The 14467-nt window shown below is 43.2% G+C and overlaps 1 protein-coding gene across 5 annotated transcripts in view; it reads right to left on the bottom strand.

Annotated features, from left to right (window-relative positions):
- The window catches only part of itgb8 (integrin, beta 8), a 113310-nt gene that overhangs the window by 36289 nt on the left and 62554 nt on the right, over positions 1-14467 (bottom strand). For all 5 annotated transcript variants that reach the window (XR_015757172.1, XM_087987088.1, XM_087987089.1 and 2 more), the window contains exon 9: positions 4541-4675. Coding sequence is in view for 4 of the 5 variants with exons in the window: in XM_087987088.1 (XP_087843214.1) it covers positions 4541-4675 (135 nt within the window). In the remaining variant the exon portion in view is untranslated. The remainder of the gene's footprint in view (positions 1-4540; positions 4676-14467) is intronic.

Below are 14467 nucleotides of genomic sequence, written 5' to 3' on the forward strand. Positions count from 1 at the left end.
AGACTTGCAACATCACACTCTCGGTGCCCAACGGCCAATCCGCATTTCCTCATTTCATCACTGAAGCCGTGTCCATGAGACTACAACTGCCGCCATGTCACACCCTTTCCCCAGAGCCCTCCTCTGTTCCTCCGGCCTTGCTTTGCTCCTTAACCCAGCCCCCCCAGGTGATGTGACCGACCAGTATTAGCCCAGCCAGGCTGAGACAATCCCCCACGGGCCTCATTGCAGACTACTCCCCTCACCCTGCTTGCTGCAGATGGCGTGTGTTCGGGCCAAATACTGTAGCCACGTAGTACAGGTGCTAAGTGACGTTGCACGCTGAGGTAAGACAAAATGCAGATGCCCTCAACTCAGAGCACGACCACCTGCCTGGGCATTCAGCGTGCCAGTTGTCAATGCAAGGCAAGGCACAGCAGGGCAAAGGGATGTGCGCTTGCTATGATCATATGGGTTGGTACTAGGTGAATGCATGCTTAGGGAGGAAGGGAGCAGCACTGAGGGATAGCCTGGTCAAAGCTGTGTAGTATGTTCCTTTCCTTGTTTAGTATCACAGAATCCCTACAGTGTGGAAACAGGCCCTTCGGCCCAACAAGTCCACAGTGACCCTCTGAAATGTAATCCACCCAGATCCATTCCCCTACCCTATTACTCTACATTTACCCAGACTAATGCACCTCGCCCACACATTCCTGAACTCTATGGGTAATTTAGCATGACCAATTCACCTAACCTGCACATCTTTGGATTGTGTGAGGAAACTGGAGCACCTGGAGGAAATTCACGCAGACACGGAGAGAATATACAAACGCAACAGAGTCGCTCGAGGCTGAAATCGAACCCTGGTGCTGACCACTGAGCCACTGTGCCGCCTTGTACCTGTACCCAACGCAGCTGTGCATTGCTGACTGACAGTGTGCCCTGCTAGACCAGTCTGCTCTCACAAGGCACACTTCCACTGCACTGGAGGATGCCAGGATGGGTGGCAATGTCCCCCTGAAAGTGAAATGAAAGTGTAAATGCAACTTGTGCTGGTGCATTGTGCCCTGCTCTGTTGCTAACATGAACCAGCAAGGAGATGAAACCTCCAAAATCCTGCTCTGGTTTCCATGTCAGGTTTTCCTGGTTTGGGTGGCGAGGCTGTTAAGATCACAACCTGTGATGGGGTGGGCTATTAATACGGTACTTGGCAAGTAATAATAATCAAATCTCGCCACACCAATTGAACAAAGTAAACAAGATTATCACAAAGCTGAGATTGGCCTCGCTGAACATCTCTCCCGACTCTCGCATTTGTCCCAGCCATAGGCCACGCCATTCAGAGCTCTGAGATTCTGCTCCGTGTTTTCATACAATACTCTATTTGTGCAAGCAGAAAGCACCCAACTCTAAAGTCCACAGCAGTGATTATCATTGTGCAAAATCAAAACAAAAGGAAGATTAAACTTTTAGAAAGCATTGAAAAAATTAGAAGGGCCATTCATGGCCACTATTAGAATACTTCAACAACATCAACTTCTCATACAGCAAACATCCCAAGGCAATCTGGCAACTTTTATTTGGTGACCCTGCTGCAATGAATCACATCTGGACATATTACAGCAGGAAGTAAAAGATTGGTCGAAGTGGTAGGTTTTAAAGAACACATGAAAGGAAGAAAGAAATACGAAGAGAATCAGAGAAATTTAGGGAGTATTGGCCCTAGGCAGCTAACAATACTAGAGCAATCAAAATGCAGATTCACAACACAGGTTGGAAGAAGGAGTTCAGATATTCCAGAGGGTTTTATGGATGGAGGAGGCTGCAGAGAGCACAAGGGATGAAGTCAGGCATAGATACAAAAACAAAGAAGTGCATTTTAAAACGAAGTTAAGCTGGCAGCAATGTACCCCTCAGCAAGCAAGCGCACACTATACATACAAGTCAGAAGTCAGGTTCAAGTGACAAATTCAAATGCCAGTGACCTTAGCACATTACGTGGTTTACACTTTACTGAAGTGGTGTCTTTCAATAGCATCATAAAACCCACCAGAACACTAAAACAGCAGCTAATGAACTTGAAAGAGCCTATACAGATAACAAACAAAACTAATGTCATTTACAAAATATCTTGCAAAAACTGTAACAAACACTACATTGGACAGACAGAAAACTAGCCAGCAGGATACATGAATGTCAACTAGACATAAAAAGAAATGACCCACTCTCACAAGTATCCTTACATACAGATGAGCAAGAACACCACTTCGACTAGGACAACACATCCAGCCGAACAGAGACACGCATGAGAATCCCTAGAAGCACGGCATTCCAACTGGAACTCAATCAACAAACACACTGACTTGGATCCCAGTTACCACCCCCTGAGAAAAATAACAGAAAATGATGTCACCATGGGAAATGATGTCACCACAGGAAATGACATCACCAATCCAAGGAAACCTAAACACATAAATAGAAAGTGGGCCATACCACCACTGCATCATCCGGACGCTCACTGATGATGTTACCTAATATGGTGATGAAACGCCTGAAAACGAACCTTTCAGCTCAGCAAGCAAACCTACATCATGAACCGCAGCCTGAGCTACAAATCTTCTCAAAACTTGCTCATGAAGTGTGTGCATGTGTCAGCAAGCGAGAGAGCATGGGGAGCAAGAGAAAACCACCCAGACATGTTCCGTGGGCCCTGGTGTAAGATTAAGCTAAAGAAAAGGTTCTCCCGCAAAAGTTTACATTCTGGCCCAGTTATCGCCATAACATGAAATGCTGGAAAAATCTAAAACAGAGACCTACTGTACAGATAGTGAAAACAAAGATGCAACAGACACCTTCTGGCAATACCTGATGGAGAATATGACAAAAATTGAGGAAGAATTAAAATCAGATGGGTGAATAAACATGGAGACACTGAAGTCAGCGAAGTAGTAAGACGCTTCCAAAAGCCCCACTAATTACCCTTAAAAGACACTAACTACCTTAACATTACTGATTGGATGTCACATTCTCACAAAAAATGACAACTACACTTTAGAATTGATTCAGGAATTGTGAAATTGTGAAGTTGTGAAAGAGCTTTAAAGATGTTGGTCCTTGATTTGTACATGAAAATATAATTTTGTAATCTTCCCTCACAAAAGAGTTCATCGTTTGTGATCTTTCATTCACTAAAGTGGACTGGGAAAGATGAACACTAGCCACAAGCTCATGATTGTCTGGAGTTGTAATTTCTGCCAGTACCCACTCCACAGGGAATTGCCGTATTTCAAAATTACGTCTAATTTTTAATGCCACAAATTAACACTGGAACGTCTTGGAACAAATTTGATTTGACTGATGTTCGTAAGATCCTGAATGGCCTTAACAAGGCAGACAATGGGAAGAATTTTATTCTTGTGGGTGTGTCCAGACCTAGATGATATCATTTTCAAGTTAGGGGCTGCCCTTTTAAGATAAAACTGAGGGAATATTTTGTATTCAGAAGGTTGTGCAACTTTGGAACTCTTTGTCTCAGAAGCTGGTGGGGGAATAACATTAAGGCGGGGAAATATATTCTTGATGGGCAAGGGAATCAAAGGTGATCTCATTACAACTTTCAGGATTCTAAAGGGACTTGACAGGGAAAATGCTGAGAGGATGCTTCCCCACATGAGAGAATCTAGGAGCAGAGGACACAGTTTCAGAATAAAGCACTGCCCATTTAAGAATGAGATGAGAAAGAATTTCTTCTCTCAGCGAGTTGAGTGTCTTTCTCATCTCATTTAAGAATGAGATGAGAAAGAATTTCTTCTCTCAGCGAGTTGAGTGCCTTACCACAGAGAGCTGTGGGGACAGAGTCCTTGTGTATATTTAAGGCTGAGATAGATAGATTATTGATGAGTAAGGACATCAAGTGTTACGGGGAAAGGATAGGAAAGTTGACATGAGGAATATTGGATCAAATATGATCTTACTGAATGGTGGTGAGGGTCTCGGGACAGAACGACCTACTCCTGTTCCTATTTATTTTGGGACTGACGGGAATGCGGAATTTGGAACACAAATAATCAGCCCAGGTCTTATTGAATAGCAAAGCAGATTTGGAGGGCTAAAGGTCCTGCTTCTGTTCCTAATTCTTATGTTTGTAAGTGAATCCCTCACTCTACTCTACAAACAAATTAATACTTGTGCTGATAATGGGTGCACATAGAAGTGAGAAAATATTTAGCTCTTCCAGATGAAACCTTTTTTCGTAATTCAAGAACAGAAAAACCTGTGACAGACAAGAAAAAAAATCCTATTGTTACGCAAACCAAAACCTACAATGAGCAGTATTAATAAATTTGCCTTAAACTTGCTAATAATTAAAGTTTCGCAATTTAAAAATTAAGTAGTTGCTGGAAATGAAAGATCAAGCTGTTAAGAAACATAATAGTACACTTAATATTAACCCACTCAATGACAAGACATGTCTGTGTGGTTATTATGGTATGCATTGTGTAATCTGAGGGAGGATAGACTAAAAAAAAAGCAAAAGCATGTAGCACTGCATGGAGCTTACTGCATCATTCGCTTTCACATTTCTGCACTTAATTTGGCCTTGATGTTTGGTGCCATCAGGACAGATTGCAGTGATGTTCACATAGACCCCATTGATTTGGTTGTCCACCTGCAGTTCTACTTCGGAAAGCAGTCTCTGTATGAAAACAAAACACACACAAAAAGAAAAATCAATTTCCCACGAACTGTGATGCAGTGGTTTTATAAACAGTAAAACAAGCTGAATGACTCAGCAAGGAAAAGCTTTGTGACATATATAAATCTTCTGTCACATGCAACACTGTTTTACTTTTGAGTGAGCCAGCACAAAATGACAAATGATCTACCAGTTTTGTATTAAATAGTCAGTGTTTTCTTGAATTATGTCCAAGTAGGAATCATCAATGATTCTTTGTATTTGAATAATATATGGAATCAGTCTTCTGTTAAAGCTTTTTCAAAAACAGTTTGAATAATAACTCACCTCGTTAGACCAGACCTGAAATGCTGTGAACAGTTTTGGGCCCTTTAACTAAAAAGAGATAAACTGACATTGCAGCCAGTCCAAGAGACGGTTTATTACACTGATACCAGTGTAAAGGGACTGTCTTATAAAGGAAAGGTTGAGTAGGTTGGGCCTTTACTTATTAGAGTTTAGAAGAATGAGAGGCAATCTTATTGAAACATATAATATTCTTAAGGGGCTTGAGAGGAAAGATGCAGAGAGGTTGCTTGCGATTTTAGAGAAGATTTGTTGTGGATCAGGTTGTAAGTTGACTCACTGAGCTGGTAGATGTGTTCTCAGACAAATGTATAGGTGTTTTTCCTTGGCTTCTCGTAGTTCCTGGGTGCCGCAGTGCGTTGTGGCTCATTTAAATAACGACCTGATGCAGTGCAGTATGTGGTTGCTGGGATGATTGCTCCTGTAGATTAGCATCTGGCCAATTTGTGTGGATTTCCTGTAGATGCTGCTGTGCAGCTCTCCATTGGCTTTTTGTTCTACTGTGACGTCTAGGAAGGGGAGTCTGTGTTTGTACTCTTCCTCTTTGGTGAACTTTACACCGGTAAGGATGTTGCTTATGTGTTTATGGGTTTCTTCTAATGTGTGTCATCCACATAGCGGACCCAAAGTTTGGGCTGGATTGTGGGAAGGGCTGTTCGTTCTAATCTCTGCATAACTGCTTCTGCTAAGAGTCCTGATATTAGTGATCCCATAGGCATTCCATTGATTTGTTTGTAGATCTTGTCGTTGAAGGTGAAGTGGGTTGTGAGGCACAAGTCTATAGTTTCAGGATGCTGTCCTTGCTGATGGAGTTGGTGCTGTTAGGCGTTTGTGTCCTTGGTTCGTCTAGCAGTGAGGTCAGTGTTTCTTTGGCTCGGGTGATGTTTATCGATGTGAATAGGGCCATCATGTTGAAGGAAACCATGATCTCGTCGTCCTCTACCTTGGTGTCTTTGATGATAAGGAATTCCTGGGTGGAGTGGATGGAGTGTCTCGAGTCTTCCACTAGGTGTTTCAGTTTGCGTTGCAGTTCCTTTGCTAGTCTGTATGTCAGTGTACCGGGAAGGGAGACTATGGGTCTGGGGGGGAACCGTGTTTATGTACCTTTGGTAATCCGTAGAAATGGGGTTTATTGGATCCTTCAGGTTTTATTCTTTGGAGGTCTGTCTTGTTAATTTCACCTGCCTTGTGTAGTTTCCTCAGGGATGCTGTAATACGGTTTTCTAACTGTGTAGACGGGTCCGTCGCCACCTGTTAGTAGGTGTCGGGGTGTCGACATTTATGAGTAGTGTGTTTGCTTCTTCAATGTATTGGAGAGGTGCAGAGAGCAGCATCTACAGGAAAGCCACGCTCACTGACTGGTTACTCAACTACAGGAGCAACCATCCCAATACACACAAATGGAGCTGCATCAGAACATTATTTAAATGAGCCACAACACACTGTGGCACCCAGAAACTATGAGAAGCTGAGGAAAAACACCTATACAATGTATTTAGGAACGAGTACCCGATAAGCGCAGTCCGCCGATTCCTACACAACAGACCTCAACAAGAAGACAACACATCCGGAGACTCTAGCCACCCTGCCATACTTTAAAGACATCTTGGAGATAATGACCAGACTAGTCTGACCCCTAGGCATCTTGGTAGCCCACAATCCTACCACCACACTGAAATGGCTCCTGATTAATTTAATTTAAAGGACCCTATACCTACAACCAGCAGAACAAACACCATATACAAAACACCCTGCAAGGACTGCAACAAACATTACATTGGACAAGCAGGTAGGAAACTAGCCACCAGGATACATGAGCACCAACTATCCACCAAAAGACATGACCAACTAGTATCCATGCACACATAGACATTTCGATTAAGATATTACATTTATTCTGGAGAGGCTAAACAAAGACACGCACGGGAATTCCTAGAGGTCTGGCATTCAGACCAGGACTCCATTAACAAATGTATCAATTTACCAACCTCTTGGAAAAACAACCAGAAGTGACATTACCCACCACAACACACAGAGGCACATGGAGAAAGTGAGGACTGCAGATGCTAGAAATCAGAGTCGAGAGTATGGTGCTGGAAAAAGCACAGCAGGTCAGGCAGCATCCAAGACACATAAACAGCAAGCAGAACAGAACACTAGCACTTCTTCGGAGGCTCACTGATGATGTTACCTAGCATGTTGAGAAAACATTTGAGAACAAATCTACCAGCTCAGCGAGCAAACCTAGACCCAGAGAGATTGTTTCTTCTTGTGGGAAAGTCTAGGATCAAAGAGCATAACCTCTGAATAAAAGGGTTACCCATGTAAAACAGAATAGAGAAGGAATTTCTCCTCTCAGAGGGTAGTGAATTAGAGAAATTCTCTCCTGCAGAGGGCTGTAAAGGCTGGATCATTACGTTACATTCAAGGCTGAGACAGATGGACTGAGGAGCAGGAAAATCGACGCTTCCATCAGGCTCCTGCCCGAAACCTTGATTCCCCTGCTCCTCGGATGCTGCCTGATCTGCTCTGTTTTTCCAGGAACACACTCTCAACTCTGATCTCCAGCATCTGCAGACCTCACTGTCTCCTGAGACAGACAGACTCTTTATCAGTAAAAGAATTCAGGTTATAGGACAAAGGCAGTGAAGTGGAGCTGAGAATGATCAGAACAACCATGGTCTCATTGAATGGTGGACCAGACTCAATGGGCTGAATGGCCTACTTCTGCCCATCTGTCTTATTAAGTGCCCACTTAGAATTCAGGGATAAATTTTAGTTCTTCACCATAGATGGCACAGAACATCCGAGCAGATCAGAAATCAAGCAAAACCTCTCAGCATGTCGGGCCCATCCAGACACAAAAGCCCCAGGGGTCTCCCAGGACCAATGGGCTCCACTGCCAGGCAGGCTCCCTTCACAGCAGCTGCAGATCCAGTGATTATACTGACATACAGTGGGAGGGAGAGAATGAAGAAAATCAATGGAGGGCACTTGGGTGGCAGAACAATGTAAAGAATCTGCGTACTGTTTTGCCCTTACATCTTGCTGAGGCCTCTATGTTGTCCCAAATCTAATTGCACAAGCATGGGGCCTAACTTGCTCTTTATATGGGATGTACCATTTATTGACGTCTGGGTTCAGACCCTGCTGCAGCATACAGAAGCAAGATGAACAAGGTATAGATTGCGCAATGGCTCCTGCTGACACAACTGTCCCCTCTTCCAGGAACATACCTATTTTTTTCTCTGTAAGTTCGCTTCATTAGGCTGCTGGTATATGGTGCAAATGTGAGATGGATGCTGCAAACTAGCAGGCAGTAAGCTTTCTGCTCCACACCCAACTGACTGAGGATTGCTGACCAGCAAGGCAAGCTGTCTGGTTGTGTGACTGCACTAATTGACACAGCAAAGAAAGAAAAGGAAAGGCAATGTTTTGGTACTACAATGGTAAGTGTTAAGTAGCCAAGCAGCAATACAGCAAGCACACTGCCCTGAGATGCAGCCTGGTCCAGTCTGAGCTAGGTGCCTGTCCCTGTATGTCTGGTATCCTGGTAGCAGCCTTTCAATACTAGTTGCTGGTGCACCCTACAGTGCAAGTCTGTGCTTCCTCGGGTGATCTCCAAGTGGACTGGAGAAGTACCATGATGGTTGTGAGGGTGTGCAAACTGATGGATACCAATGTTGGTAGATGAGGGATCCACGAGGCTGGTGGCTGCAGTCATTGAGGTGCTGAAGTCGCTGGTTATTCACTCTGATTTCATAGTTGAGGTTTCTTGAGATCTAGCTTGTTTGGCGTGTGACTGTTAATAAAGCATTTAACATGTGGTAATCTGCAAAATTGGCATCTCGCCATTCAGTACTGAGAAACTGGCTTCAGTGCTTGTGAAAACCATGACAGATGGAGCAAGGATGCTCCCAATGTCAAGATAGGCCTTTCTGGGCTTCCCATCTGATTCTGTCACAAATCCTGACCTCACCTACCTCTCTCAGACCCCTGTGTGATTCTACCTGATAGCAATCTTCAATTGAGAACTGGATAAAATACTTCAATAGGTAAAACATTCATGACTGCGCAGAATGAATTGAATTGCCCTTCCAGGCTGAAAGAATAGGGAATAACTAAAGAAGCACTTTACAAAGGAGCAGAGTAAGTGTTTTTTCTGAAATTCCACTGACTTTTCAACAGCTTGGATCAGGTTGTGGGGCCTCATTTGGCATTTTGCTAAAATAAATATTTCTCCAGTTTAACTAAATATCAGATTCATACTCATATAAAAGTATTCTTTCAAATATCAGATTCATACAAGTTTATCAAAATGTTCCTTATTATCTTCTCGGTTCTCAAAATGACATTGGCATGTAATGTCAATAAAAACTGTGTATACACACAAAAATTATAGATCAAAGTGATCATTTTCTGCCACAGTTTAGTAAAATATTCTGTTGGGATAGAAATTATTGCCAATGTAGAGAGAATAAAAAAGAAATGCTGTTGCATTAGCTGCTGTGATAACATGACCAAGTGTGCATTGAACAGAAGAAAGTGAGGACTGCAGATGCTGGAGATCAGAGTCAAGAGTGTGGTGCTGGAAAAGCACAGCAGGTCAGGCAGCATCGGAGGAGCAGGAGAATCAATGTTTCGGCCACAAGTCCTACAACAGAGTCCAAGGACCATATATATCCTCAGATCTCATCACATGGGGAGAATGAGCTGGGAGTTCAATTGTGTTCTAAAAGGTTTGGATCTGATGAGGGACACATTTTTGTCCAGAGACAATCAGGAACGATGTGGTTGGGAAACTACAGGAGAAAAAGTTGTGGGAGCACATTGAAAATGAGCTTTGATCATTTTGCAACAACGTGCATCAAACAAAAATTCTTTCTGATTTGAACACATACAGCTCTGGAAGAGCTCTGATGAAGAGTCACTGGAATCGAAATGTTAATTCTGCATTCTTTCCACAGATGCTGCCTTACCTGCAGAGTTTCGCTAGCAACTTCTGTTTGCATTTCAGATCTGGAACAGGCTGGCTCACTGGTAAAAGTGCCATCAGTGTCAATGCTTTACAGTTTGGGTGCAAATATGAATTTATACACTCAGGTCTTGCCATTCAGAAAATGGTGTTTCTCTTGATCTCAAAATAAATATTAGGAATGCCACAGTTCTTTTCAAAATCTTGCATGCGCTTCTACCAAATTAATCTTAGCATTGCTAAAGCTTAGTTGTTAACCCACTCAAAAGAACAGTATTAAGAGCTACAATATAATAAATTAGAGAATAGCTGTCGTTGTTGGAGGTTAGCCACCTCAGCTATACGACATTTCTTCAAGAGTTCCTCAGGGTAGTGTTCTAGGCTGAACCATCTTCAGCTACTTCATCAATATCCTTCCCTCTATCATAAAGTCAGAATGTGGACATATGCCAATTCCGGCACAATGATCAGGCACTGAAGCAGTCCACGTCTAAATGCAGCAAGTTTGGGTGATAAGTGACAAGTAACATGCATACCACACAACTGCAAGGCAATGACCATTATGAACAAGAGAGAATCTAAAACAGACGCTTGACATTCAATGCTATTACTGTCACTGAATCCTCCACTATCAACATCCTGGGGGCGACCAGTGACCAAAAACTGAACTTGCCACACAGGTGCTGTGGTTAGAAGAGCACGTCAGGTGCAAGGAAGCTTGCAGCGAGTGACTTATCTTCTGACTCCCCAAAGTCGGTCCACCATCTTCAAGGCACAAATCAGAAGGATTACTCCCCAGATTCAATAACACTCAAGAGGCTTGACATCATCCAGGGCAAAACAATCTGCTTGACTGGTACTGCATTCACCAACAATCACATCCTCAACTGGCAATGCTCAGTCGCAGCAGTGTGTACCACATACAAGATGGAAGTTCACCAATGCTCCTTAAACAGAACCTTCCAAACCCACAACCACTACTACCTACAAAAGGAGAAAAGCAGCAGATAGGAAGGAACACCATGACCCGCAAATTACACTCCAAATCACTCACCATCCTGACATGGAAAAATGTCACCATTCTTTCAGTATCATGGTATATAAATCCTGGAACTCGCTCTCAACCGGCCTTGTGGGTAAACCTACAGCATGTGGGCTACAGCAGGTCAAGAAGATAGCCCACTGCCACTTCTCATGGACAACTTGGGATGGGCAGTAAATGCTGGCCCAGCCAGTGTTACCCACATCCCATGAATAAATAAAAAGGATTTGTTACCAAAAGATAAAATTGTGCAAAATAGCAATACTTATTCTTCCCATTCTTAGATTCTTTCAATTTAATATTTCTAGCTGAAATTTGTGCAATAATTTTCTCTGAAACAACTCCACATGGCATAGTAAACAGGAAGGATACATGTTCGCAGTTACCCAATTCAAAAGAACCAATTGTATTAAAACTAATTGTTTTCCCAAAATATCATGGAGTGCTTTACAAACACTAAAATATGTTTCAGAAGAGATTACTTGTCATTTATGAAAATTGGAAAACAATGTTCAAAAATCAATAATCAATCATTCTTCAAATAATTCTTAATGATTCACTGATTTTACATAGGGACCAAAGAGGTACAATTTTCATCTGGATCCACCTATCACCCAAAGTAGATTTTCAAAAGCTCAGTGATATAATAGGAACGATGGGAAAAATTGTGGCTCTAAGTGCTGCTACTTTTTTTGAGGTATTTGCAGTGTTTGAGTTGTTTTCCTCAAATATTAGAAGCAGTAGATTAAATTAGATTACTTACAGTGTGGAAACAGGCCCTTCAGCCCAACAAGTCCACACCGACCCGCCGAAGCGCAGCCCACCCACACCCATTCCCCTATATTCACCCAAAACTACGGGCAATTTAGCATGGCCAATTCACCTAACCTGCACATTTTTGAACTGTGGGAGGAAACTGGAGCACCCAGAGGAAACCCACGCAGACACGGGGAGAATGTGCAAACTCCACACAGTCAGTCACCTGAGGTGGGAATTGAACCCGGGTCTCTGGTGCTGTGAGGTAGCAGTGCTAACCACCGTGCCACCCACTAATTACAGTTTTATAAGCTGTTGCATTGTTTTGGAACTTTGGGGGAAAAAATAAAGTTATCAAAACGGCACTTTAAAAAGTAAGAAGAGAGACAAAAGCAGTGACCAAATGGGAAGGAATCAAACGGAGAAATAAACCTACACTGCTGTCTGACCCAGCAGTTACCTGCACAGCTGTGTTTGGTTGTGAATTCTATTGAATCACATGGATCAGTTGGAGCGGCAGTTAGAGGCAATGAGGAATTTGCAGGAGCTAGGTGGTGTGATGGATGGCAGTTGCATGGAGGGAGAAAAGTCAAAGATACAGTTAGGTAGATGGGTTTCAGTCAGGAAAGGTAGGAGAGGGAGGCTGGTTGTGCAGAAGTCTCCTGTGGCTGTCCACATCTCAAACAGCGACACTGTTTTTGAAAATATAGGGGATGATGGACTCTCAGGGGAATGTAGCACTTACAGCCAGGTTTCTGTACGGAGACTCTCTCTAACATGATGAGGGGTAAGCCAGGTTCCAAGTGATCGATTGTAATAGGGGACTCTCTAGTCAGAGGGACAGACAGGTGTTTCTGCAGCCAAGAGACATCAGAATGGTGCGTTACCCCCCTGGAACCAGGATCACAGATAGCTTGGAGAGGGTGCAGAATATTCTCAAAGAGACAATCAGCCGGAGGTCAATGTACATACTGAAACTAATGACATGGGACGAGGAAAGAACAAGATTCTGAGGACAGAATCTAGGAAGTTAGACAGGAATTTAAAAAGTAAGTCCTTAGGGTAGTAATATATGGATTACTATCGGCGCTATGAGCTAGTGAAGGTAGGAATAGGAGGATAGAGCGGATGAATGTGTGGCTGTGGAGCTGGTGCAGGAGAGAAGGACTCACATTTTTGGATCAATGGAATCTCTTCGGGGGTAGAAGTGACCTGTGTAAGGAGGATAGATTGCACCTGAAGTGGAAGTGGATTATTATATGAGCTGGGGCAATTTGAGAGCGCTGCTCGGAAGAATTTAAACTAGTAAGTAGGGGATGGGACTCAGGAACACAGTGAGGAAAGAAATAGTCTGAGACTGGTAGAATGAGGAAAAGGGACAAGTCAAACAGTCAGGACAAGCAGAACAAAGCAGAGACAAGGTAGGACTGATAAAGTGCATTTATTTCAATGCAAGTGGTCTAACAGCTAAGGCAGATGAACTCAGTGCATGGTTAGAAACATGGGACTGGGATATCATAGCAATTACAGAGACATGGCTCAGGGATGAACAGGGCTGGCAGCTTAATGTTCAAGGGTATAGATGCAATAGGAATAATAGAAATGGGGACAAGGAGGGGTGAATTTTGTAAGAGACAACATTACAGCTATACTTAGGGAGGATATTCCTGGGAATACATCCAGGGAAATTATTTGGATGTAACTCTGAAATAGTAATAGGATGATCAACTTATTAGGATTTTACGATAGACCCCCAAACAGTCAGCAGGAAATTGAGGAAGAATTTGTAAGGAGATCTCAGTTATCTGGAAGAATAAATTATAACTTTCCAAACATACATTGGGACTGCCATAGTGTTAAGGGCTTGGATGGAGATTAATTTGTTATTTGTGTATTGAATTTTCTGATTCAGTATGTGGATGTACCTACTATAGAAGATGCAAAACATGACCTACTCCTGGAAAATAAGGCAGGGCAGCTGACTGAGGTGTCAGTGGGGGAGCACTGGGGACAGTTGGGGCCAGTGACCACAATTCTATTAGTTTTAAAATTGTGATGGAAAAGGATAGACCAGATCTAAAAGTTGAAGTTCTAAATTGGAGAAAGGCCAATTTTGACAGTATGAGGCAAGAACTTTCAAAAGTCGGCGGCACGGTGGCACAGTGGTTAGCACTGCTGCCTCGCAGCGCCAGAGACCCGGGTTCAATTCCCGACTCAGGCGGCTGACTGTGTGGAGTTTGCACGTTCTCCCCGTGTCTGCGTGGGTTTCCTCCGGGTGCTCCGGTTTCCTCCCACAGTCCAAAGATGTGCAGGTTAGGTGAATTGGCCATACTAAATTGCCCGTAGTGTTAGGTACGGGGTAAATGTAGGGGTATGGGTGGGTTTCGCTTCGGCGGGTTGGTGTGGACTTGTTGGGCCGAAGGGCCTGTTTCCACACTGTAATCTAATCTAATCTAATCTAAAAAGCTGACTGGGAGCAGATGTTTGCAGGTAAAGGGATGGCTGGAAAATGGGAAGCCTTAAAAGATGAGATAACAAGAGTCCAGAGACAGTATGTCCTTGTTAAGGTGAAGGGCAAGACTGGTAGGTGTAGGGAATGCTGGATGATTAAAGAAATTGAGGTTTTGGTCAAGAAAAAGAAGGAATAGACAGATATAGACAGCAGAGATTGACT

Source organism: Chiloscyllium plagiosum, unplaced genomic scaffold (assembly GCF_037043375.1).
Source record: "Chiloscyllium plagiosum isolate Xiang-an unplaced genomic scaffold, Cpla_swu_hap1 HiC_scaffold_5, whole genome shotgun sequence".
Taxonomy (NCBI): Eukaryota; Metazoa; Chordata; class Chondrichthyes; order Orectolobiformes; family Hemiscylliidae; genus Chiloscyllium; species Chiloscyllium plagiosum.